The sequence below is a fragment of the Mustelus asterias genome, chromosome 2 (genome assembly GCF_964213995.1).
Source record: "Mustelus asterias chromosome 2, sMusAst1.hap1.1, whole genome shotgun sequence".
Classification (NCBI taxonomy): Eukaryota; Metazoa; Chordata; class Chondrichthyes; order Carcharhiniformes; family Triakidae; genus Mustelus; species Mustelus asterias.
Window position 1 is genome coordinate 158,010,506 of NC_135802.1, and position 25,021 is coordinate 158,035,526.

The 25,021-nt window shown below is 43.3% G+C and overlaps 1 protein-coding gene across 1 annotated transcript in view; it reads left to right on the plus strand.

Moving 5' to 3' along the window:
- Positions 1-25,021, plus strand: part of ulk4 (unc-51 like kinase 4) — a 381,891-nt gene that overhangs the window by 272,422 nt on the left and 84,448 nt on the right. The window contains exon 32 of the mRNA XM_078229306.1: positions 7,520-7,625. Coding sequence (XP_078085432.1) covers positions 7,520-7,625 — 106 coding nt within the window. The remainder of the gene's footprint in view (positions 1-7,519; positions 7,626-25,021) is intronic.

Here is a 25,021-nt window from a genome sequence, read left to right on the forward strand (position 1 = left end):
TCTTGCCCCTGTTATTTCTGCCCTCCCTCACCCACAACTAGTTCTCCAGGGAAAATTAACTTGAAGCGGGTAAAGATGGTGTCTATATTACAATATATTTGAATCATTGAAACTTTGCTAAATTTTTCAAACCCTTTGGGCAAAACTTTGGAAAAATTGCTTTTTGACCCTTCCAGCACAAGTGTGATATGAGTTTAGTATTCAATTGAAATCATTTTCTATGGAGGGGAAAGGAATTCTCTAAATGATTTTGGTAAAACACTGCACTTTAAGATTATGAAAGGGTTTGATGGGGTCAGTGTGGAGAATAAGTCTCCACTCGAGACAAGAGGCCATCAAAATAAGATAGTCACCAATAAATCTGATTGGGAATTCTGGAGAAACCTCTTTGCCCTGAGAGTGGTAAGAATGTGGAACTATTTACCATAAAGTGTATCTGAGGCAAATAGCATAGACACAATTAAGCAAAAGCTACATCGCCACCATTGTCAATCCCATGATGTCCCCACATGCTTCATGATTTGTGTGACCTCAGGTGACTCAGCAGACCATTCCCGGAACTACAGGTCTTTGGGTGGAGAGGACAAAAGTGGCCTTCTGGTTCCCTTGGGGTGGGAGAGAGCTCCAACCAGGGTTCTGTTCTTTCTCCTTCCACTTTCGTCACTTCTCTGCAGCAGAGTTTATGTGGTCAGTTTTTGACTGTGTTGTGACTTGTTGGATGAGGCACCACTCCATGGCACAGTGCGTGGCAAGTTCCTCCCACACCCCAATGTCAATTTGTCCCCCTTTCAGAGTGTCCTTAAAATGTTTTCCCTGTCCTCCGTGAGATTGGGTGCCATCATTAAGTGGCGAAAAGAGGATTTAAAGTTAATTTATTATTGTCACAAGTAGGCTTACTTTAACACTGCAATGAAGTTCATAAGATATAGGAGCAGAAATATTCGGCTATTCAGCCCATCAAGTCCACTCCGCCATTCGATCATGGCTGATATGCTCCTCATCCCCGGTTTTCCTACCTTCTCCTCATAATCCTTCAACCCATGACCAAATAAAAATCTGTCTAACTCCTCCTTAAATTTACTCACTGCCCCAGCATCCACTGCATTTTGGAGTACCGAATTCCTTTGGGAGAAGTAGTTTCTCCTCAACTCTGTTTTAAATTTGCTACCCCTTAACATAAGATTATGACCTCACATCCTAGAATGCCCCACAAGAGGAAGCATCCGCTTCAAGTCTACTTTATCCATACCTTTTATCGTCTTGTATAGCCCAATTTGATCTCCCCTCAATCTTCTAAATTCCAGAGAGTATAGGCCTAAACTCTCTTCATACAACAAACCCCTCATCTCTGGAATCAATCCAGTGAACCTCCTCTGAACTGCCTCCAATGCCACTACATCTTTCCTCAAATAAGGGGATCAAACCTGTGCACAATACTCCAGGTGCAGCCTCACCAATGCCTTGCATGGTTGCAACAACACTTCCTTATCTTTATATTCTATTCCTTTAGCTATAAATGCCAACATTCCATTCACTTTCTTTATTATCTGCTGTACCTGCATGCTAGTTACTGCAAGTTACTGTGAAAATCCCCGAGTCCCACACTCCGGCGTCTGTTCGGGTACACTGAGGGAGAATTTAGCATGGCCAATGCACCTAACCAACACTTCTTTCGGACTGTGGGAGAAAACTAGAGTACCCGGAGGAAACCCACACAGACACGAGGAGAACGTGCAGATTCCCCACAGACTGTGACCCAAGCCAGAAATCAAACCCGGGTCCCTGGCGCTGTGAGGCAGCAGTGCTAACCACTGTGCCACCATGGAGTTGCTTCAGAAACTGATTATTTGTCATGCAGTTGCAATGTCCAGACCAGCAGAGATGATTTCACATGATCATGATTGTGATGATGAAGGAATTGACTTCCTTGAGGCGTTAGTTCGCCTGTTTTCCCACTTGACTTTGAGTGTCCTGCAGGAGCCATATAAGTACAGAAGGAAAAAAGGAACAGAAGGATATGTTGATAGGGTTAGATGAAGAAGGTGAGAGAAGGCTCATGTGCAATAAATAGTGGTATGCACCAGTTGGGCCGAATGGCCTTTTTCTGTGCAGTAAATGAGGGCGGCACGGTAGCACAGTGGTTAGCACTGCTGCTTCACAGCTCCAGGGACCTGGGTTCGATTCCCAGCTTGGGCCACTGTCTGTGTGGAGTTTGCACATTCTCCTCGTGCCTGCGTGGGTTTCCTCCGGGTGCTCCGGTTTCCTCCCACAGTCCAAAGATGTGCGGGTTAGGTTGATTGGCAATGCTAAAAAAAAAAAATTGCCCCTTAGTGTCCTGGGATGCGTAGATTCGAGGGATTAGCGGGTAAAATATGTAGGTATATGGGGGTAGGGCCTGGGTGGGATTGTGGTCGGTGCAGACTCGATGGGCCGAATGGCCTCTTTCTGTACTGTAGGGTTTCTATGTTTCTATGTTAAATACTATGATATACCAATGCTTTTTAAAATTTCCTTTGTGAGCAATGCCACAGGAGAACAGCTAGTTGCTCACATATAACTGATTATTCAGCGTTGAGTGTATTTGTTATTCATTCGTGTACAATGAGAGTCTGAGTGCTGGAGGCAATACATTTTAATGAGCAAACTAAACCCACACACAAACAAGGAGAAGATGGTAATTTCAAGTTTAATTATCATTCACAGTACAGTAGAAGCAATGTTTTACTGAAACTGCTCATTGCACTGCTCACACATTGGGAGTCCCTGGCTTAATAACTCATTTGTGCACTTGAGGTAAGTTTCTTGGATGGCACAGAATAAAAGTTTGCAGGTAATTCATGTGTACTCTTAAGTAATTCTGTAACACACTTCTTTAGATAATGAGCACAAGTAACAGATCATTATTAAACTGTAAGAAAGTATATTTAAAACTGCATGTTGTAAAACCATTGTCAGTCATCCCTCTGTGGTGCACACGTGGAGTCACTATCGAGTATACATTGGGGCGGCACGGTGGCACAATGGTTAGCACTGCTGCTTCATAACTCTAGGGACATGGGTTCAGTACCAACCTCGGGTGTCTGTGCAGAGTCTGCACGTTCTCCCCGCGTCTGCGTGGGTTTCCTCTGGGTGCTCCGGGTTGCTCCCACAGTCCAGCGATGTGCGCGTTATGTTGATTGGCCATGCTAAATTTCCCCTTAGTGTCAGGGAGATGAACAGGGCTGGGATGGGATTGTTGTCAGTGCAGGCTCGATGGGCACTCTTTCTGCACTGTAAGGATGCTATGATATTGCGTAGAATTACATAGAATATACAGAAACAGTCATTCAGCCCAACTGGTCTGTGCCCGTGTTTATATATTGCAACAAGATGACAGGAGATAATTAACCAGGCCGCATTTTAAAGTCTTAGATTTTGAATTTGGGAAGCACAGAAGTAGAATTGATTGGGGCATAAAAATTTCTCCACAGTGCAGACTGAGGAGTTGGGAGGCGCCAAACTGAGGTGCTACAGAACCAACACTGTTGAGAAGAGATAATTGCAGCACAGTATAGAAAACTCCAATCTAAGGAAGTTGATACAAAACTAATGAAAAATATGATGACAGGAAGTACAGTTCTGGAGAAAAGGATGGAAGATTTATGATAGGTAAATGGAGTGACTCCATTTCAGAAAAGAAATTCCAGTTTCTGTCCCGATGATGCACAATTGTGCTGTGGTACAGCATCAAAGACACACATGCCTGCACCCACGTCTGCTCCCAACACCACTCCCTTGGTATCTCCCTATAGTGTTCATTCTTCTTCCTATCTGAATCTAGATAGTAAGTGTTGATAGGTGATTCAATCACCATGAAAAATGTAACTTCATCCACAGGTCACACGCACACCTCCAGTCGGGAAAATTGCATAGTATGCAGACAAAACTATTCCAACTGACTGTGTTGGTTGGATCCAGGTAGTTCTGATAACAGTTACGAGTTTGGTTCGTGTTGGGGAACCGTGCATCGAACGGCGCTGTCTTATAGCTCTTGATCCGTTCTTGGATAAATCCCTGCCCCAGCACAGAGACTCCCCACTAACCTTACTACTCCCATTGCTACCCTACTTCAGATCTGGCAACTTAACACAGGTTAGGGTAGATGGATCCTTTCTGGTCGATGTAACTCACCAAACAGTATAGATACCCACTGAGCCATTTGTGGAGCCACTGAAGCCTCCAAACTACCATTGATCTCAGCTATTAGCCTGCTGCCCAATTTCCCAATTTGTGTGTCAAGTTCTGTTTACTCATCATTCTTGTTTTCGCTTTGGTCCACCAGTGCCTTTAAATTGTCACATTTGTGTCCAAACCTCTCCATGGCCTTGCCATGAACCTGATTTTAATACATTCAAATGGATTCACATATTGTTAACCACTAACCTCATCATATATTGAGCCTGAGGTGTATTTTCAAGAGTATTTTCACCCAGATGTGAACCTATCATGGGGACCTATCAAGGGCATAAATGTGAGTATAGCCCCCAGGGAAGAGGGACATGGCCAGGCAGTGCCCCTGGCAATGCCCCTTGGTGTGGAAATGCCGGCGTTGGACTGGGGTAAACACAGTAAGGAGTCTAACAACACCAGGTTAAAGTCCAACAGGTTTATTTGGTAGCAAACGCCACTAGCTTTGCTACCAAATAAACCTGTTGGACTTTAACTTGGTGCTGTTAGACTCCCTACTGTGCATGCCCCTTGGCACAGTCCTTGGCATGATTAGCACTGCCAGGTTGGCATCATGCCCACCTGGCAGTGCCAACCTGTGCCGGGCAGACCCCAGTGGGAACCTCCTGGGAGAGTGGGGGGGGGGGGGTTCATTTATTTATGGTAGTGGAGGTTGAAGATGTGGGAGCTGGGGATGCCGGAGGTGGCTGTTTGGGTGGGATGTTGGGGGGAATGTTTGGGGGCAAAGTGGGGGCGTGTCCACCTTGGAGGGGGGGGTATGTGTGTTGCGGCATTGATTGTTGGGGGGAGGGGGGCCATGAGAGTGCCGGCATTGACTGTTTGGGGGAGGGGTTTGCCAGCTCTGATCGTGCGAGGGGGAGACAGATGCTGGCTCTGATTGTGGGAGGGTGGGGGGAAACCCTGGGACCTCTGTGCTCGGGGGGTTACTTTCTGTGTTGCCCTTTAAAAATGGTGCCCCGATCTCAGTGTTTTGTCAGTGTGTTTAGGCCCTACCCTCTACATGACACTGTGAAACATGCCCACCAGGAGGTTTTTTGACAATCAGATCTGGAGAGAAAATTGCCGTGTTTTCATGGCGAGAATCACAGAATCCCTACAGTGCAGAAGAAGGCCATTCGGCCCATCAAGTCTGCACTGACAACAACCCTATCCAGACTCTATCCCCATAACTCCACGTATTTGCTCTGCTAATCTCCCTCACACTAAGGGGCAATTTGTCATTGTCAGTCAACCTAACCCGCACGTCTTTCAGACTGTGGGGGGAAACCGGAGCACCTGGAGGAAACCCACGCATGCACTGAGAGAACTTGTGAACTCCGCACAGACAGTGACCCAAGCCAGGAATCGAACTGGGTCCCTGGCGCTGTGAGGCAGCAGTGTTAACCACTGTGCCACCCTGCCACTCGCTGTTTTTCTTGCACGAACCAACACTCTGCCAAACAATGGTAAGATCGCCCCCTTCCTCCTATCTCTCTCCCCCCCCCTCTAATCTCCAGCCCTACAACCTTCTGAGTACTTTACCTTCCTCCCAACTCCTGAACCCCCCACATCCTTCACCATTGCGAGACAAGCCGACAGCCATCTAAGCCCTAGGGTGTGAATTTCTGCACAGCCCGTCTGCCACATGTTTCGTGGCAGTGGCCCGCCATTGGCCAGCGGCAGGATCTTCTGGTCCTGCCATTGTCGCCAGGGTTTGAATGCACCCCTCACCGCCATGAAACCTGCGACGGGGATGCGCCATCAGACAATCCCTCCAGCCTGAACAGCCGGAAAGTTCCGCCCTAATCTCTCAAATCTCTTCCCTAAATCTCTCTCGCTTTCTTTAAAAACCTTTGTCAAAGCCTACCTCCTTGGCCACTTGTCATATGCAGACATCTAGATCCTGTCAAATTTTGCCTGATATTGCTTCAGGGGAGCGCTGGAATCTTTCCATATGTTAAAGATACTATATAAATGTAAGTTGGTCTTGTTTGCCCATTTTTTGGGGGGTGATTATTTTTCTGTCACTCACCATTATCTGGCTGAAAGAACAGACAGATTCATTCTTCCCAAGGGTTTGCCAGTGCAGCTGTTCTGTAATCAAATGAGTCATTGCTATGTAAAAATAAGCAGGATGGATCCATTCTGCAATTCTGCTCTCTCTCCCTCTCTACGGGGAAACACTCCTACACCTGGATCCCCATTTAACAGTTTTCCCCAATGGACCACTTGAGACCAAGACTTCTTCATGTGGGAAATTGTAAACTAGATCCATATCCTCTGATTCTGCAGCTCAGAACATTTATAAGTCTTGTAGTATCCCTTTAGGCTATCAAGCTCCAGATTTTTTAACTTTAGGTGTGCACAGAGACAAATTCATTGCAGGTCTTAAAAATATAACGGTTTAAATGTGTATTTTTTGCAACCTAAGTGATTCATTGTTACTATCCTGTTCCCTAACAACATTATGGTTTAGATTTTGTGGTTTTGTATGCTGAGAACATAAGTGACTAGCAGCGGTTTTGGACATTCTCAGATAGAAGTACACTGCACCCACCTTTTGCACTTTATTCACTGCACTGATTCCTGCAGATTTAGATAAATCTAGGAAGTGATGGGAGTGGAAAATTGCAAGCATGTGAAATTTAAAGGGAAGGAGGCAATTAAAGGGAAATGTTAAAGTAGAGGGATGCAAATTCTGAAAGCCTTTAAAAGGATTCAGAAGTCTGTAAGCGACATTTGTTCAAGGCTGAAGGGAAGGAGGACAAAGAATTGATGGGCAAAGCCCTGTGCCTTGAATGTCCTTTACATTTATTTTTTGCCAATCCAGCGCATGATCTCTTGTTTGATTGTAGATGAAGTGAGCTTGCTGCGGTATAAGTTCATTGCAAGGCAGGTTGCCCTCTCTGCTGCTCTACAGCATTTTCCACATATGATTAGCATCGCGGCATGGCCACAAGTAGGTGCAGCCACCTTTCAGGCCACAGCTCACCATTACTATCACCAGACCTACCAGCCTTATCTGTGATGGTCCTTGCGGTTCCGCATCTAGCTTTGTATTAAACTGGACCTTGTGAAGATAGTTCCCTCTGGTCATTGTCAATTAGATGTACTGACATCTGCAGATAAAGTTAGTTGATGACTCTGGTATGTAGTGCCGCACACACACACATACACCAAGCATATTAGTATTCCATTCCTGCCAGGCCATTAATCTATAAATATTACTGCATGCTTTTTGTTATCATGCTGTTTATGTTGCATCTACATATGTTTTAGTTTTTTGCAATCAACTTGTTTATTTGATTCATAGGAGCAGCAGGACAATGTACTAGGCACTGCCATGCAGAGTGTAGTATTACTTTTCAACAATCTAGTTGCCTATAAAGATGTCAACATGAAAATGCTTCACGAACAAGGTATGCAACTTTTATCTTTTTTAGATTACTGAATGTGTGTAGCTTTAACTTGAAAGCTCTTATTCAATTTCACAACTTTGGATTTAACCGTCCTGATTTTTGCAAGCAGGTTTGGGTATTTTTTTATGTCCAAATGTTCAAGTTGATTAAATTTTGGATAATTGAAAAATGGATTGTGTCAACAATAATTATTGTATTTTCTTGGCCTGATGTAGAATGGAACTGTTATCTTTCTAAAGTTTTATCTGTTTCAGGAGTGAGTGCAATTATCATTGGTATTGTTATCACTACATCCTGTGCATCAATAAATTAGTTTCAACATTTGAAGATGGAATATTAAAAATGTTGTTATCCCTAATTATCTGTTATCCCTATTTATCTGTTCATATATTTGCTTTCCTACACTTCTGTAGAGGATAGGTATACTGATCTTATGGGAGGCAGTGGCGTAATGGTATTGTCGTTGGGCTAGTAATCCAGGGTAATGCCCTGGGGATTTGGTTCGAAACCCACCACAGCAGATAGTGATATTTGGATTCAATACAAATCTGGAATTAAAAGTCTAATGATGACCTTGAAACAATTGTCATTAAAAATCCATCTAGTTCATTAAAGTTCCTCAGGGAAGGAAATCTGCCATCCTTACCTTGGCTGGCCTATGTGACTCCAGACCCACAGCAACATGGTTGGCTCACGAATGGGCAATAAATGCTGGCGACGCCTACATCCCATGAATGAATTTTTTAAATCCCATGAATCCGTTTATTTCTTTAAAATCTACTTTGTGTAAAATTACATTTACATTTGTAAAATTTGTACTCAATTGTACATTTGTACTCAAATTGTAAACTTAAAATAACAACACAACCTGTTCTTAAATATGTTTTTCTTTTAACTGATGTCTATTATGTCTACCATATATTATTAGAAAATTACAGAAGGGACAGGAATGTGCAACCAAGTCCCGAGTTCTAATGTAGAGTAGGAGCTAAGGTTAGAGCAGGGATTAACACTGATGGAGAGGTTGAGTTGAGGGTGCAAAACATCTGTTGTGTTGTACAGGAAAAGAGGGAATGTTTCAGAAAGAATGTGACAGAAATGAAGCCTGCAAGAGAATTGAGAATGGATTCAAGAGGGTCTGTAAATCAGGAATGAAGAAGACAGCCAGGTTCAGATTAAACCCCCCAAACCACCCGAATACCCTCCCAACCCAACCACCGTCCCAACCTGACCCGACTATCCCACTGATCTGATTACCCACTTACCCACCTCTTACCCACCTCCCCCTACCTACTTACTCAGCTCTCCACCTACCCACTTCCCCTGTGCCCTACCCACCTCAACAATAAATCTAGATCACCTACACTCACCCTCTGTCCCCCTACCCACCTCATCCACTTACCCACCTACTCCTTACCCACCTAGCACCTACTCATTCACTCACACACCCATTCACCTAACCAACATGCCCATCTCATCCGTCTCACCAACCTACCCATCTAATCCACCTAGTCCACTACCTGAGATCACCTGAGTGCTGTATTTAGCTGTTAATTTATAAGTTGTATGCAAATACATGGCTGTCAGTGAAACTAAGTGGTAATCGGAGGAGCACCTGTGGGATCGCTAAAACTTGCAATTAATTTGCAAGCCTGCCAATTCTTGTAATTCTTTTAAATTTCAATGCTTGCAAGCCACCCTGGAAATATAAACATGGAGCTTTCTACATATTTAATTTCTGTGTATGAATAGTAAGCATTTTTTAAAAATGAAAAACCACTTGACTCTGGAATAAATCAGGCAAATGTTGGCAAAACTGAGATAAGGAGGGATCTGTGTGCTAATTTTGTATTCTGAATTATGATGGTGTTGTGCATTGGGTATGTCGGATATGTCTGCTGGTTACAGGGCAGTTGTAATCCCTTCAGGTTGTGTGAGAGAAAAAAATGTGTGAGAAATGCTTTCTCCAATAAACGCAGAAACACTCCCTTCTAAAAGTACTTCTGGATGCAGTGTTCAATCCAGGTTCTAATTGCCCAAGTTTAAATCACTCCCGGACTATCCACCAATTATAGTGCATGAATCTGGCTATGGTTCTGAAAGGTTGGACACATCTCCACTAAGTCATTACGAGAACATTTCTCAGTCCCTCTTATCCAGAGTCTATTCAGGCCCCTCCAGCCCCAAATTGAGAAATTAACAAAAATAATAACTTCAAATTCCATATGACCAGTTTTTAACCTTTGAATACTGGAATGTCTTTTACTTTCGAAAGGTCTCAGCATTAGCTCAATTGGTAGCACTCTATCTCTGTGTCAGCAGGTTGTGGGTTCAATTCCACCTGTGCACATAATTCAGGCTTAATCTTCATTGCAGTGCTAAGGGAGTGCCGCACTGTCTGTGGCGCCACCTTTCAGGTGAGATGTTAAATCGAGGCCCCCAACTGTAATCTCAAATGTAAGTAAAACACTCCATGGTGCTACTTCAAATAGTTCTCCCTTGTGTCTTGACCATTATTTATCCCTTCATTAACACCAGTAAACCAAATTATCTGGTCATTATCACATGTTGTTTGTGCGACTTTGTGGTGAACAAATTGCTGTGTTTCCTACATTACAGGAATGACTACATTTCAATAATACTTCATTGACTGTAAAGCGCTTTGGGACATGCTGAGATTGTGAAAGCTGAACACAAATTCAGAGGCTTGTTTAACTGGGACACTGAAGTACTATACTCTTATGAGACATGAATTTTTAAAAATATATTATTTGATCATGGGATGTCGGCGTCACTGGGTAGGCCAGCATTTTTGCCCATCCCTATTTGTGCTTCAACTGAGTGGCTTGCTAGGCCACTTCAGAGGGCATTTAAGATTACTACATTGCTCTGGATCTGGAGCCACATGTCGGCCAGACCAGGTAAGGATGGCAGATTTCCTCCCCTGAAGGGCATTAGTGAGCCAGATGGGTTTATTTATGTCAATGAGGGTTCGCTTTATGGTCTTCTTTAGATTTTTTTTTCATTGAACTGAAATTTCTCCATTTACCATGGTGAGATTCGAACCTGACTCCCCAGGGCATAGGGCAGAACTTAATTGCCCCCTCCCACCCGGAATCCCACTTGATTGTGCGGGAGGCTGCAGGGTGAAGATCCCGCTGCCTCCCCGGTTAAATCAAAGGTGGAAGCCTTGCAGACAGCCATCCCGTCCAGATGCCAATTGAGGCCCTTAAGTGGACAATCGATGCCCTCTTAAGGGCAGGGCACTTGCCATGCAGGAACACCAGTGCAGCCTTCTGGGATGGGGCTGGGGGAGGGAGAGGATGCCCTCTCTTATTCAAAGTGCCTGATCGACATAAGAAAGGAGTTAGCCTGCTGAAAGCCAAGTCCCTGCCCTTTCCTCCAAACCCCCTCACTAGTGACCATTACTTAAAGTTTAAAGTTAAAGTTTATTTATTAGTCACAAGTAGGCTTACATTCACACTGCAATGAAGTTACTGTGAAAATCCCCTAGTCGCCACATTCCGGTGCCTGTTCGGGTACACTGAGGGGTGCCAATTCACCTAACCTGCACATCTTTTAGACTGTGGGAGGAAACTGGAGCAAACCCATGCAGACATGGGGAGAACATGCAAACTCCACACGTGACAGTGACCCAAGCTGGGAATCAAACCTGGGTCCCTGGCGCTGTGAGGCAGTGGTACTAACCACTGAGCTACCATGCTGCCCTATGACCCTAGGCCTTTCTCCAGAGATCACATAATGAACCCTAGTGAGGGTTCAAGTGTACTACCAGCAGCAGTAGCTGCTCCTGATGGCACTGTCAGTAATGCAGAACGACCTGCCTCTGATTGCCCTGCGGCTCTTGGGGGGAAGATTTCTGCCTGACTGGGGTAAGTGCAGCAATTAAATGTCCTCCATGGAGTGGGGAACCCCACTGCCAATGAGGAATAAATTAGATAAACTACAGAAACTACTATCAATCCACCCTAAGTCATCTACAAACATAAACAAACTTGAAATATTCAACTGAGCAGGGGTCAGACAGGAAAGTGGAGCTGTGGTCAAAGATCAGCCATAATCGGATTTAATGGGGCAGATTGAGGAACTTTGTGTTACTTTCTGCTGCTCTTCGATGTAAATAAACCATTCATACACAAGAATTGGTGAAATGATATAGGTTCTTTATTTGAAGATACGACTATGTGCAGAAAATGCTCATTAGGAGGTTAAGTGTAGTACATCTGACTTTTGCTGCTTGCAAACCAACTACAAGTCACTGGACTACCACATTATATCCTGCGTCAGTGGCGATAGTGAATGACAGCAATTTACAATATGCTCCCTTAAAAGTACATGTCATCATATTACAATGCAGCCTACTCATGGTGGCACAGTGGTTAGCACTGCTGCCTCACTATGCCAGGGACCAAAGTTCAGTTCCGGCCTTGGCTGACTGCCTGTGTGGAGTTTGCACGCTCTCCCCATGTCTGTGTGGGTTTCCTCCGGGTGCTCCGGTTTCCTCCCACATTCCAAAGATGTTCAGGTTAGGTGGATTGGCCAGGCGTACCAAGATTTGTAGGTTAGGGGGTTTAGCGGGGTGAAAGTGTGGGGTTACAGGGATAGGACAGGAGGTGGGCTCGATGGCCGAATTGCCTCCTTCTGCACTGTAGGGAGTCTATGAATCTACTCTTATATAGCACAGAAAGATTAGTCACAAAATTATGGCACGGATTTTCAATTCATGATTTGAAGACAAGTTACCAAACACAATTCTTTTTTTCAACTTTGTTTTGATATTGATTGCCCTTGTCACTTTGCGTCAGATAACTTTCTAATGCACACTGGTTAGGCGCATCTCTTTTGTGTAACTGCATTCCCTGTAACCTGAAACCAGTGCCGAGGCTAGATTTTCAAGAGATGGTGTGACACTGCAAAAAAATTCCCAGTTGGAGCGAATAGAAGCCACCTCTTTGTAGGCTGACTCTCTTGAACACTTTGAATATAACAGTTTGCTGTTACTGTACTCACTTCTGACTGGACTGCTACTCTGACAATAGGCCCTTTGTCAGTTATTTCTGGAGCTAAAACATAACAAGTCAGAATATTCCTGTCAGAACATTAATAATCTATTGCACTAAAATTTCATTTTGGGAAGCTAAAGTAGCTCTTTCAATATAGTGGTTTGTGTGCGACCTTGCTTATTGATCAATGTTAACACTTTGGAGAAGCCAAGCAATTTTGTACATATTTAACAAATAGTTCTCTGTTTTGAACATGTGTCTCATTTGTGCATTGATAGAGATACAAATCCATCCCAACTCATCCTGGGTTATGAAGTAAAAGTAAAGTTTATTTATTAGTCACAAGTAGGCTTATGTTAACACTGCAATGAAGTTGCTGTGAAAATTGTGATAGCAATGACATGAAACATTGCATAGAATCTGCAGCACAGAATCAGATGATTTGGCCCAACTGGGCAATGCCAGTATTCCACTACAGCTGCCTCCCATCTCTAATTGTCTCTCCTAACCCTCCATTATCCCACTCCCTCATTTAGTTCATCAAATCTCCCCTTAAATGCAGCAGTACAATCTCCCACTGAGTTCTCTATTGTGTAAAGAATTTCCTCATAATTTATTTAATCTATCAGTAATTTTCTTATATTTATGCCCCAGTGAAATAATTTACCACTGACATTAACATAGTGTAAATGCAGCCTAGTGGTGGCCAGTTAGACGAGATGTTGGTGGTTGCCAATGCCTTTGGAACCACGTAAATACTATATCAGCGCCTTGTAATGAATCAAAGAGGATGGGAAGGAAAGAAAAGAAATAAGCGATGTACTGTCCAGTATATATTATATTGCAAAGACAAGAAACTCATTGTCATTTAACTCATTGACTGCACATGGCATTATGAGCTCACTTGCTACTGTTCATCCCACATCCAATATGCACAGCTGCAATGAAGATGCAATCCGGAGTCTTCTGAGAAGCAGAGGAAATTCCTGTGGAATGACGCCAAGCACCAGTTTCAGCAGTGAATGAATCCATTTGTGTTTTCTTTTGTAGCTGCTTTCTTGACGTTCAGTTTATATTGAATTTACTGACCAGCCTGCTAACCATTCAGCAGTTGACTGATGGACGGCAATCGATTACACGTATTTCCCTGACATCAGTAATTTGGGCTTGCTCACCACATCCGTGTTTAAAGAGGTTTTAAAATAAATCCATTCCATAGGGTATCCAGGAGGGAAAGAGGTGGAGATAGCAATCAGGTACTCTTTGATTTTTGTTCTGCTGAACAGCCTTGCTGGAGAGCTTGAATCATGCAGATTATCTCCCTCTGCTTATTATAAACAAACTAATGGATACCGGCCATAAGGTGCAAGGATGAGGCATTGTGAGCCATTAGAGTGATTGGTATATAACTTCACCCTTGCAGTATGCTTTCAGTACTTTGTACATGTGCTACAGCCATAGCCTTAGCACATCCTCTTCGGAGTTAACAGTGGGGTGGAACAGTCACAGCTCACTCCCATTTTTTGTCAGATTAATGCCGGGTGCTGTACATGGCAGTGTTGATTTAATTTCCGTCCTGCTCTACTCTTGATTTTGATGATGGCATTGCTTGGAGATCATTGCATAAAAATGCATGAGATTGGGATTCAGGCACTAAATTTGTTTAGTGAGCATTGTAGGAGGAATTAAGTACCTCAAACTGTCAGATGTAGCACCCATATTTGGGAGAACAAAACTAATGCCATTGAAAATGAAGGAGCAAGGATTAAAAGCAGCATAAGTAATTGCTGTCCTTTACAGTTTAAGGTAGTTATTTTTACTCATCTGTTTTATTTTGAAAGTCGCATGCAAGCTGCAGAGGATTTACTTCCTGTTGTCACAATGCTATGTTACCCTTTGGTTAACATTTAATATTGCAGTTCTTGTAATATAATCATTTAGAATTGGACAGCTCTCTATAAATAGTAGTTTATCACTATTCACTCAAAATTATGTTGTAAAAACCCTTTTGTCCACCATTTCTTTCAATTCATTGTCCCCACCATTTACACCACCCCTGCTTGCCTCAGACAGCTGCCTATACAGTATCAGGAAAATAGCACTAACCACAATGGATATTGCCATAAGCAGCATTTAAAAAATATATTTATACATTGTGGACGTCGCTGTCCATCCCTAATTATCCATGAAAAGGTGGTGGTGAGCCACCTCCTTGAATCGTTGCAGTCCATGTGGTATATATCGGCCCTTCCTTCTGCGACTGAATCCTAGATTTCCTAATTACAGACTGTAATCTAACATTAAGCTTGTTTCAATCACCAGACAAACTGTAGAAGCCTGGTTCTGCTTACATTCATTGGAAGCAAATTGATCAAGAAGCTGGACAAACTTGTTTGAAATTTTCAAAATAGGTGGAAATATCTCATTAGGATGGGAAGTGATGGGTAACACTTGAGAGAAGCCACCAAGCCACCATAAATCTCCAAGCTATTTATACACATCAGTGATTGTTGTGGCCCCAAACTTTCACAGTGGCTATGAAGACTTTATTGGCTTCTTTTAGAAGTTTTTCTTATTTTGCAGAACAGTTGCACAACAGCAATGCTTTCTTTAATTCTGATTTTCACTTTTGGCAGTGCAGGAGACAACAGTTAACACTTTTACAGTGGAAGACAAAACAATATTTTGTATACCCAGGACCCTTAGAATTCTGCAGAATTCCATGGCTGCTTTCTGAAGGGGAAATATATTGTGCCAAGTATGTCGAAAGGTTGGGGACTTCCCAATCTCAATGTAATATTATTTTTCCAAATATAACGTGTAAAAGAAAAACCATCGGTGACATGGCTGATGTTGAGAAAAATGCATTCTAAGCTGTTTAGAAGCAATTTCCTGTGTTGAGTCCCACATGAGCAGCTTAGCTATTTAGAGAAAGAATTTCCACTTACATAACTCTGTCATATTTTTTACAAACCATCCCAAAACACTTATGCTGTGTGATCACAATGGTCATGTTGACAAACAGCAGCCGTTTTGTGCACAGCAAGTGAAATAACTCACACAAGGCCGGTGTCCCTTCACCAAATCCAGATTTATTTACAATAGTTAGTAATACTCAGACAGGTACTTCCCAGTACAGAGCATACACCCTGAATGCCGGTAGCCCGGACACTCCACATTATATACCTCCACAGGGCTCCCGGATTGGACAGCATTAACTGCCTCAATCAGGGAGCTCATACTCTACTAGGTTCACTTCGTTGACCTCGTTAAAGTTATTGCAGCAAACTTCTGCGGATGACATGAGATCAATAATCGGGTAATCTACAGTGACATTGGTTGGGGGAAGGATGTTGGCCAGGGCACCTCGAGGCCACCCTGCTCTTCTTCAGACAGTGAAATGGAATCTTGAATGGCCGCAGGAAATGTTGGAACAAGACAATATTTAATTTGTAAGGCAGCACCAATGTGAGTGTCAGTCCAGGTTACCTGTTCAAAACCACCAGACTGTGCCCTACAATCAGAAGGCTTCTCAATCTACTGAATGGACCATACAGCGGCCTCAGGCAAGGCTAGGGAGGTGGGGTCTGCCTTCTAATCAACACCTCATGGTGCCTAAACGTAGCAACGCTGGCGAGTTTCTACTTCCCGGACCTAGAATACCTGACATGAAAATGCCGCCACTACTATCTTCCGCGGTAGTTCATCTCTGTTATCCTGGCGGCAGTTTACATCCCACCCTATGCGAACATGAAGACCGCACTGGACAAAATATACACCACCACATATAACCTTGAGATGAAACATCCCGAGGCCTTGTTCATCATTGCCGGGGACTTCAATCAGGCCAAGTTGAAGAGTGTCCTACCAAAATACCATCAACACATCTCCTGTTCACCAGAGGCCCAAACATTCTAGACCAAATATCAAACATACCTACTGCTGTATCGCCCACCCACACTTTGGTAAATCAGACCACAAGACTGTGTTCCTGCTCCCGCCTTACAAGCAAAAACTGAAACGGGAGAATCCGTTAAAGAAAGGAATGTGTTGTTGGTCTGAGGAATTGGATGATCTCCTACAGGACTGCTTCGAGTCTGTAGACTAGTCAGTATTTAAAAACTCTGCATCCAGCCTGAACAAGTACGCCACTACAGGAACTGACTTTATTAATAAGTGTGTAGAAGACAGTGCGCCAAAGAAGCAAATCCATGTGTTTCCCAACCAGAAACCATGGATGAACAGGGATATCCACTGCTTGCTGAAGTCCAGGTCTGAGGCGTTCAAGTCAGGCGACCCTGACCTATACAACAAAGCCAGATATGATCTACAGAGATCCATCATAGATGCCAAAAGACAGTACCGGACCAAGCTAGAGTCTCAGGCTAGCCACATGGACTCCCGTCGACTATGGCAAGGTCTGCAAGACATAACAGGCTACAAGATGAAGGTATGTAAAATCGCCGGCACCAATGCACCCCTCCCCGATGAGCTCAACACATTCTATGCCCATTTTGAACAAGAGGTCAGCAAGAGCACACCCTCCACCCAGGAAGCCTCAAATGAACCTGTATCCGAGGTCACCATTGCAGATGTCAGAGCAGCCTTCGCGAAAGTCAACCCACGGAAAGCGACTGGCCCAGATGGGATAAACACAGTAAGAAGTTTAACAACACCAGGTTAAAGTCCAACAGGTTTATTTGGTAGCAAAAGCCACACAAGCTTTTGGAGCCTTAAGCCCCTTTTTCAGGTGAGTGGGAATTCTGTTCACAAACAGGGCATATAAAGACACAAACTCAATTTACATGAATAATGGTTGGAATGCGAATACTTACAGCTAAGCAAGTCTTTAAGATACAAACAATGTGAGTAGAGAGAGCATCAAGACAGGTTAAAGAGATGTGTATTGTCTCCAGACAGGACAGCCAGTGAGACCCTGCAGGTCCAGGCAAGCTGTGGGGATTACAAGTAGTGTGACATGAACCCAATATCCCGGTTGAGGCCGTCCTCATGTGTATATGTCCTGTTTATATGCCCTGTTTGTGAACAGAATTCCCACTCACCTGAAGAAGGGGCTTAAGGCTCCGAAAGCTTGTGTGGTTTTTGCTACCAAATAAACCTGTTGGACTTTAACCTGGTGTTGTTAAACTTCTTACTGTGTTTACCCCAGTCCAATGCCGGCATCTCCACATCCAGATGGGATACCCAGATGAGCACTCAGATCCTGCACGGACCAGCTGGCGGGGGTATTCACAGACATCTTCAAACTCCTTACATCAATCTGAGGGCCCTATCTTCTTCAAGAAGACGACCACCATCCCGGTACCAAAACAAAGCCAGGCAGTGTGCCTTAATGACTATCGTCTGATGGATCTGACATCCATCATAATGAAGTGCTTCGAAAGGTTAGTCATGGCATGAATCAATTCCGGCCTCCCAGACTACCTGGATCCACTACAGTTCGCCTACCGCTGCAACAGGTCCACAGCAGACGCCATCTCCCTCGCCCTACACGCAATCCTGGAACACCTGGATAACAAAGACATTTATGTCAGACTCCTATATAGCAACTACAGCTCAGCCTTCAACACTATTATTCCTACAAAATTCATCTCCAAACTCCGTGGACTGGGGCTCGGCTCCTCCCTCTGCGACTGGATCTTGAACTTCCAACTCACAGACTACAATCAGTAAGGATAGGCAACAACAAAACAAGGCTATGTCCTCAGCCCCTTACAATGTTCCTTATACACCTATGACTTGGTGACTAAATTCCCCTCCAATTCGATTTTCAAGTTTGCTGATGAAACTACCGCAGTGGGTCGGATCTCAAACAATGTTGGGCCGGAGTACAAGAAAGAAATAGAGAATCTAGTGAACTGGTGCAATGACAATAACTTCTCCCTCAATGTCAACAAAACGAAGGAGATACTCATCTACTTCAGGAAACGTAGTGGGGGACATGCCCCTGTCTACATCAATGGGGACGAAGTAGAAATGGTCAAGAGCTTCAAGTTTTTAGGTGTCCAGATCACCAACAACTTGTACTGGTCCCTCCATGCTGATGCTATAGTTAAGAAAGGCCACTCTACTTTCTCAGGAGGCTAAGGAAATTTGACATTTCCGCAATGACTCTCACCAACCTTTACAGATGCACCATAGAAAGCATCCTTTCTGGTTGTATCACAGCTTGGTATGGTTCCTGCTCTGTCCAAGATCACAATAAACCATAAAGTGTCGTGAAGGAAGCCCAGGCCATCACTCAAACCAGCCTCCCATCCATTGACACTTCCCGCTGCCTCAGAAAAGCAGGCAGCATAATTAAGGACCCCATGCACCTCAGATATAATCTCTTCCATCTTCTTCCGTCGGGAAAAAGATACGAACTCTGAGGACGTGTACCAACTGACTCAAGAACAGCTTCTTCCCTGCTGCCATCAGCCTTTTGAATGGACCTACTTCGCATTAAGTTGATCTTTCTCTATACCCTAGCTATGACTGTAACTCTACATTCTGCACTTTCTCCTTTCCTTCTCTATGTATGGTATGCTTTGAATGTATAGCGCACGTGAAACAATACTTTTCACTGTATCCCAAAAAGTAAATCAAATCAAATCAAACATGAATCTAAAGCAGGAATATCAGCAATTGAGCTAAGACAGCAATTACTGTAACTACGTAAACTGTATATATGATTGCATAATAATAGCTGCTACATTAAGCCTATTTGATTTTTACGTAGCCAGATAGCTAGGTGCCAACTGCAGTTAGCTGTAAAACAATGCAAACCAATACTGTGAACCAACAGTTTTCTAAATTGTGATGGTGCCAATTGATAGCAATCTTCTAAACCCAATAGATCACAGCTCAAGGATTTCACGTTTTGCACATTTATCTCCTAAACCAGATTAGATTGGAACTTGTTGTAAAACGGGCATCATGGTTTTGAAATGCATAGAGATTATGAAACCCCATAGTATTTCATTTCATATCAACCATTAACCTTGTTCCATTTAACGCTGCTTCGCTTTAACATCGATAAATTAATGGGGCCTGTAATCTCTGATCAAAGCAAATTACTGCGGGTGCTGGAATCTGAAACTAAAAGAGAAAATGCTGGAAAATCTCAGCAGGTCTGACAGCATCTGTAAGGAGAGAAAAGAGCTGATGTTTTGAGTCCAGATGACCCTTTGTCACTGCGTTGACAAAGGGTCATCTGGACTCAAAACGTCAGCTCTTTTCTCTCCTCACAGATGCTGCCAGACCTGCTGAGATTTTCCAGCATTTTTTCTTTTGGGGCCTGTAATCTCATTGTGTTTTATGAGATTTGTTTTAACATTGTTTCCAGCATTACTCGATTGGTGCCATTTTAGAGCAGCCTCTCTTACTCTCTGAACCTTCAACTTTCAGCCTCTCCCTGTCCCTAACCTCTGACCTGCAGCCTCTCCTTGTCCCCGACCTTGTTCTGCAGCCTTTCCCTGTCTCTGACCTCTGACTTTCAGCCTCTGCCTGTCCCTGACCTCTGACCTGTAGCCTCTCCCTGTCTCCGACCTCTGACCTGCAGTCTCTCCGTCTCCGACCTCTGACTTTCAGCCTTTACCTATCCCCGACCTCTGACCTGCAGCCTCTCCCTGACCCTGACCTGCAGCCTCTCCCTGTCCCTGACCTCTGACCTGTAGCCTCTCCCTGTCTCCGACCTCTGAATTTCAGCCTCTCCCTGTCTCCAACCTCTGACTTTCAGCCCCTCCCTGTCCCCGACTTCTGATGTGCAGCCTTTCCCTCTCTCCGACCTCTGACCTGCAGCCTCTTCCTGACCCCGACCTCTGAATTTCAGCCTCTCCCTGTCCTCAACATTCAACTTTTAGCCTCTCCCCGTCCCACCCGCTCACTGAACCTGCTGCTCCCCAACTTGCTCTTTTGCTGTTCCCCTCTCCCAAACCTGCGTTCCCACGAATCAGTGCGGTCAGATGCCGATGCTCTGGAGTTGTAAAACTGGGGGTCTTGATGGTGCCGAAATGCCAGGCTAGGGCTGTTATATTCTTATGTTTTGTTTAATGGCAGCCACAGCTGCTCCTCCTGCCACTCGCTGCTCATCTCCAGAGCCCTTGCTCACAGTGAGGCTTCAGGGGAGGAGCAAATGTGTAAGTAGCAAATGGGAGCATTTGAAATTTGACTTCTTATCAGTTTCAGCATTGCATCCTGAGGAATTCCCCACATTAGCAGAGACTCCATCCTGGATTTCAATGCTTTGTTCAACTTTTACAAGTTAACTTGGTCTGGAAACCAATGCCATTCATTTGAGAGAGACTCCCAAAGATTTCAGAGATTCATTTTTTCACACATTCAGGGAGTCCTCATTTTGAGGGATGTTTGTATTGCAGAGATATGAAAAATGAGAGAAGATGTCTTTTGGGATTTTCTGACAACCAGGAATCTCAGGCAGATTCTTCTACATTGGGATTTAAGAACTCACAGAAAGTGCTCAATGTTTAGCAGAGAAAAAGTCCAGTGCTATCACAAGATTTCACATTCAGATTGGTGCCACTGTTCAGCATGTCATACATCACAAAGTCTATCCACAGTGGTGGGTGACAGGAGCGTTAATGCTGGAACAGTGGTCAAATCTGAGGCATTCCACCTCATTAAAATATTTAAATGAACAGCCTGCCTCCTGGGGTGGGCTTTTTCACCCACCCTTTCCAACCTACAGAGGGTGGCACTCAAGGTCAAGTTGGAGATTCTTTTAAATTTTAACATCCCACTGTAATCCTCCCATTTCGAGGGTTAGAATGTCCCAAATTATCCCAAGAAACTAAGTAAAATATTTGAGTTTAACCAAGAAGAAACTACAGCTTGAAAAATTCATTTTTTTCTCCATGCATTCTTCATTCTTGGACTTGGTGATTGGTGAGAGCCAGAGCTCTGGTCCTTGCACAGCTAAGGGCCGGAATTCTCCGATATTGTTTGCCCTGCCAGCGAGAACGAAGAATTTGGCATTCAGCTAAATCTCCATTCACTGCAGCGGGACCGGAGAATCACAGCCAAATAGTATCAGTTCCTGCTTTTACCCTTGCCTGTTCTGTCATGTCATCGAACCATGTTCTTCTTCGCCTGGTTTTTGATCTGTGGCCATTTAGCCTTTCCAGATTATAATGTCAATAGGTTCTTGTGCCTCTCAAATAACATGTCCACAATGTGAGAGTTACTGTATAGTGCAAATCTCTGCTGGCTTGTTCTTCACACGACCTCCTTGGTCTAATTCCGCTCTACTGCTCCCTCCTTTCTTATTTCCCATCTTCTTTAAACTATCTAAACCCCTTTCAAAATAATGAAGGGAATTCTCCGGCTGTTCCCGCTGGCAGCACAGCCCCTGCCGCGGGTTTCACAGCGGCGTGGGGTGACATAAATGGGAAATCCCATTGACAGCAGCAGGACAGGAGAATCCTGCCGCTAGTGAACAACGCGCCACTGCCTGCCACTGAGAAACACGTGGCTGGGAGGCTGGAGAATTCTTCCCAATATATGCACTCTGGTTCCACAATAGATTGTTGCAAAGCACAGTCTTGTAGATCATTTGTTCTATCCTCACCATTAAATCATTATCAGCCTTCACCACCCCATTTTTTCTTGATGTGAAGATGCCGGCATTGGCCTCGGGTGAACACAGTAAGAAGTCTCACAACACCAGGTTAAAGTCCAACAGGTTTATTTGGAATCACAAGCTTTGGGAGTGCTGCCCCTTGATCAGGTGAGTGAAGTGAGTTAATGAGTGAAGTGAGTGAGTGAGTTAATCACCTGATGAAGGAGCAGCACTCCAAAAGCTTGTGATTCCAAATAAACCTGTTGGACTTTAATCTGGTGTTGTGAGATTTCTTACTTTGTTTTCTTGTGCTGGTTCAAGGCCATCTCACTAATCATTATTCTTGTTCATCTACTTTCCAACAAACTTCTGTCGGATCGTAACTCTCATAGCTTTCGAAGTCCAATTTTCACATCTGTGCAGTGTTATTGATCATTATCATCCATTCTAATTCTTATCAGCAACTTAATTTTAAAGTTTCATTAAAAAGCTTCTCAGTTTTGTTAAATGCCTCTTTTGGAATTGGAGAAATAATTGAAGGAGAACAAATTGCAGGAAAAAGAGTGGAGGAGTGGGACTAACTGGATTGCTCTGAAAGGGCTGGTGCAGATTTGATGGGCTGAATGGCTTTCTTCAGTAGAGTGCTAGTCAGTGATTTGCAGACTCCATCCTCTGCTTTAATGTCTTTGTTGTTTCTCTTGCTCTACTTCTATTTTTATTAACTCTAAATTCAGCTTTTAACCATTCCTTTTTCCTTGTGATTAACATTGACTATCTCTTTGCCATCTATTTTTAATATGTACTTCAATCTATTTTTAATATCTTTCAAATCTTTATGATTTTTACCTTTTTGCATTTGTGATATTCATACATTTGTTTGCATTTGCTCGTGGGATGCGGGGATCACTGGCAAGGCCAGCGTTTATTGCCCATCCTGAATTGTCCTTGAAAAGCTGGTCGTGAGACAATGCCTTAAACTGCTTTAGTCCATCTTGTTTAGGTACATTTGTTACTGTAGACAGCTTTCAAAATACAATCAAGGTTTTAATTACACAGCGGTAGCTACAGAAACTGCCTCTTGCTCATTTCAAATTTGAATGTAATTAGAACATCTGAGGACTACAAAAAGACTGATGTTAAATTATAATCCGGTAATTTTATGAAATTGCACATCTCCCATGATTTTTTATTCTTTAATTTTAGTAACTCCCAGAATGTGAATGAAACACCTTGTGAGGAGTACAATATCATAAAACTACTTACAATATTCCATGAGTAATTGAAAATCAGTAGTTTCCACTTTGTTGTTGGACTTCTGTTGTAGTCACCACAGTAAATAAACACTTTATGATTTGGCATATGATAGGGAAAGCAATTTTCTACTGTTTCAGTTATAAATGCAATGACAGCAACTTGTATGAATTTACATAATGAAACATCTCAAGGCACTACACAGGAACATCATAAAGGGTGACATTGAGTCACCCAAGAAGATATTAGGTGAAATACAAGGTGCTGTTTATCCAATCATCTTAATTCTTCACCTACCCCCTCCTCTAATGCACATCAAAGGGATTTGAAGCTGTACAATTGTTCAGTCTGTATTTTATAGAATGTAATATCTACAACGTTATTTACTGTTTCTCCCAATACTCTCCCATCCTCTGTTGATCTACACTGCACAATTCTAAAGGGCTGGGCTGCCAGCATCTCAGCTCTCCAAGGAGATGTTTCTCATAACAGAATCAACATGAATATATGGTGAAAGTGAAAAGATATTCACATTGCAATAATGAGGTTATTTTAAGTTCAGAATATGATTGCACTGGCATTTTCCTTTGCGTGATAACATCATTAAATTATTTTTTCTATTCAAGGGGTCGTAGATTGTTATAGTTGTGAGTGTTCTGTCATCTGCAATTTTAGTGTCTGAATATTTTTGGTCATTTTAATTGCTGTTTGATTGGGCTAATCTTTTCATAATTATGTCTTCATTGATGATGTAATTAGTTTGTTTTGAGATGCTGATTCATTAGAGTCCTTGACATTATTTGGTGGCTCATTATACATAAACACATATATAAGGAATGGTAAACTGATCATTCATTTGGAGAATCTTTCTAAATATGAACAGTTTTCCCTCAAACCTTCTCCATTCATCACAGATAATACTTAGAATTTTTGTTTTATAAGATAGCAATAGCTGAGGGAACTCAAATGTTATCCAAAACTGCAATGGCACAACTCAATCACTTTGTTAATATTATATACATTTAGGCTTTACATTGGCTCCTGTTACAGCACCAGCTCAAGTTTAAAATACTCATCCTTGTTTTCCAATTCCTCCATGGCCACACCCCTCCCTGTCTCTATAATCTCCTTCAACATATCTAAGCATCTCCAACTCCAATTCTGACAAATGGTACATGAAGGGTTGTGAATGTAGCCCAGTCCATCACGCAAACCAGCCTGCCAGTCACTGACTCCGTCTACACTTCCCACTGCCTTGGAAAAGCATGATGTGGAGATGCCGGCGTTGGACTGGGGTAAGCACAGTAAGAAGTCTCACAACACCAGGTTAAAGTCCAACAGGTTTATTTGGTAGCACAAGCCACAAGCTTTCAGAGCACTGCTCCTTCATCAGGTGAGCGGAGGTTATACAACTCCCACTCACCTGATGAAGGAGCAGTGCTCCGAAAGCTTGTGGCTTGTGCTACCAAATAAACCTGTTGGACTTTAACCTGGTGTTGTAAGACTTCCTACTTGGAAAAGCAGCCAGCATAATCAAGGAC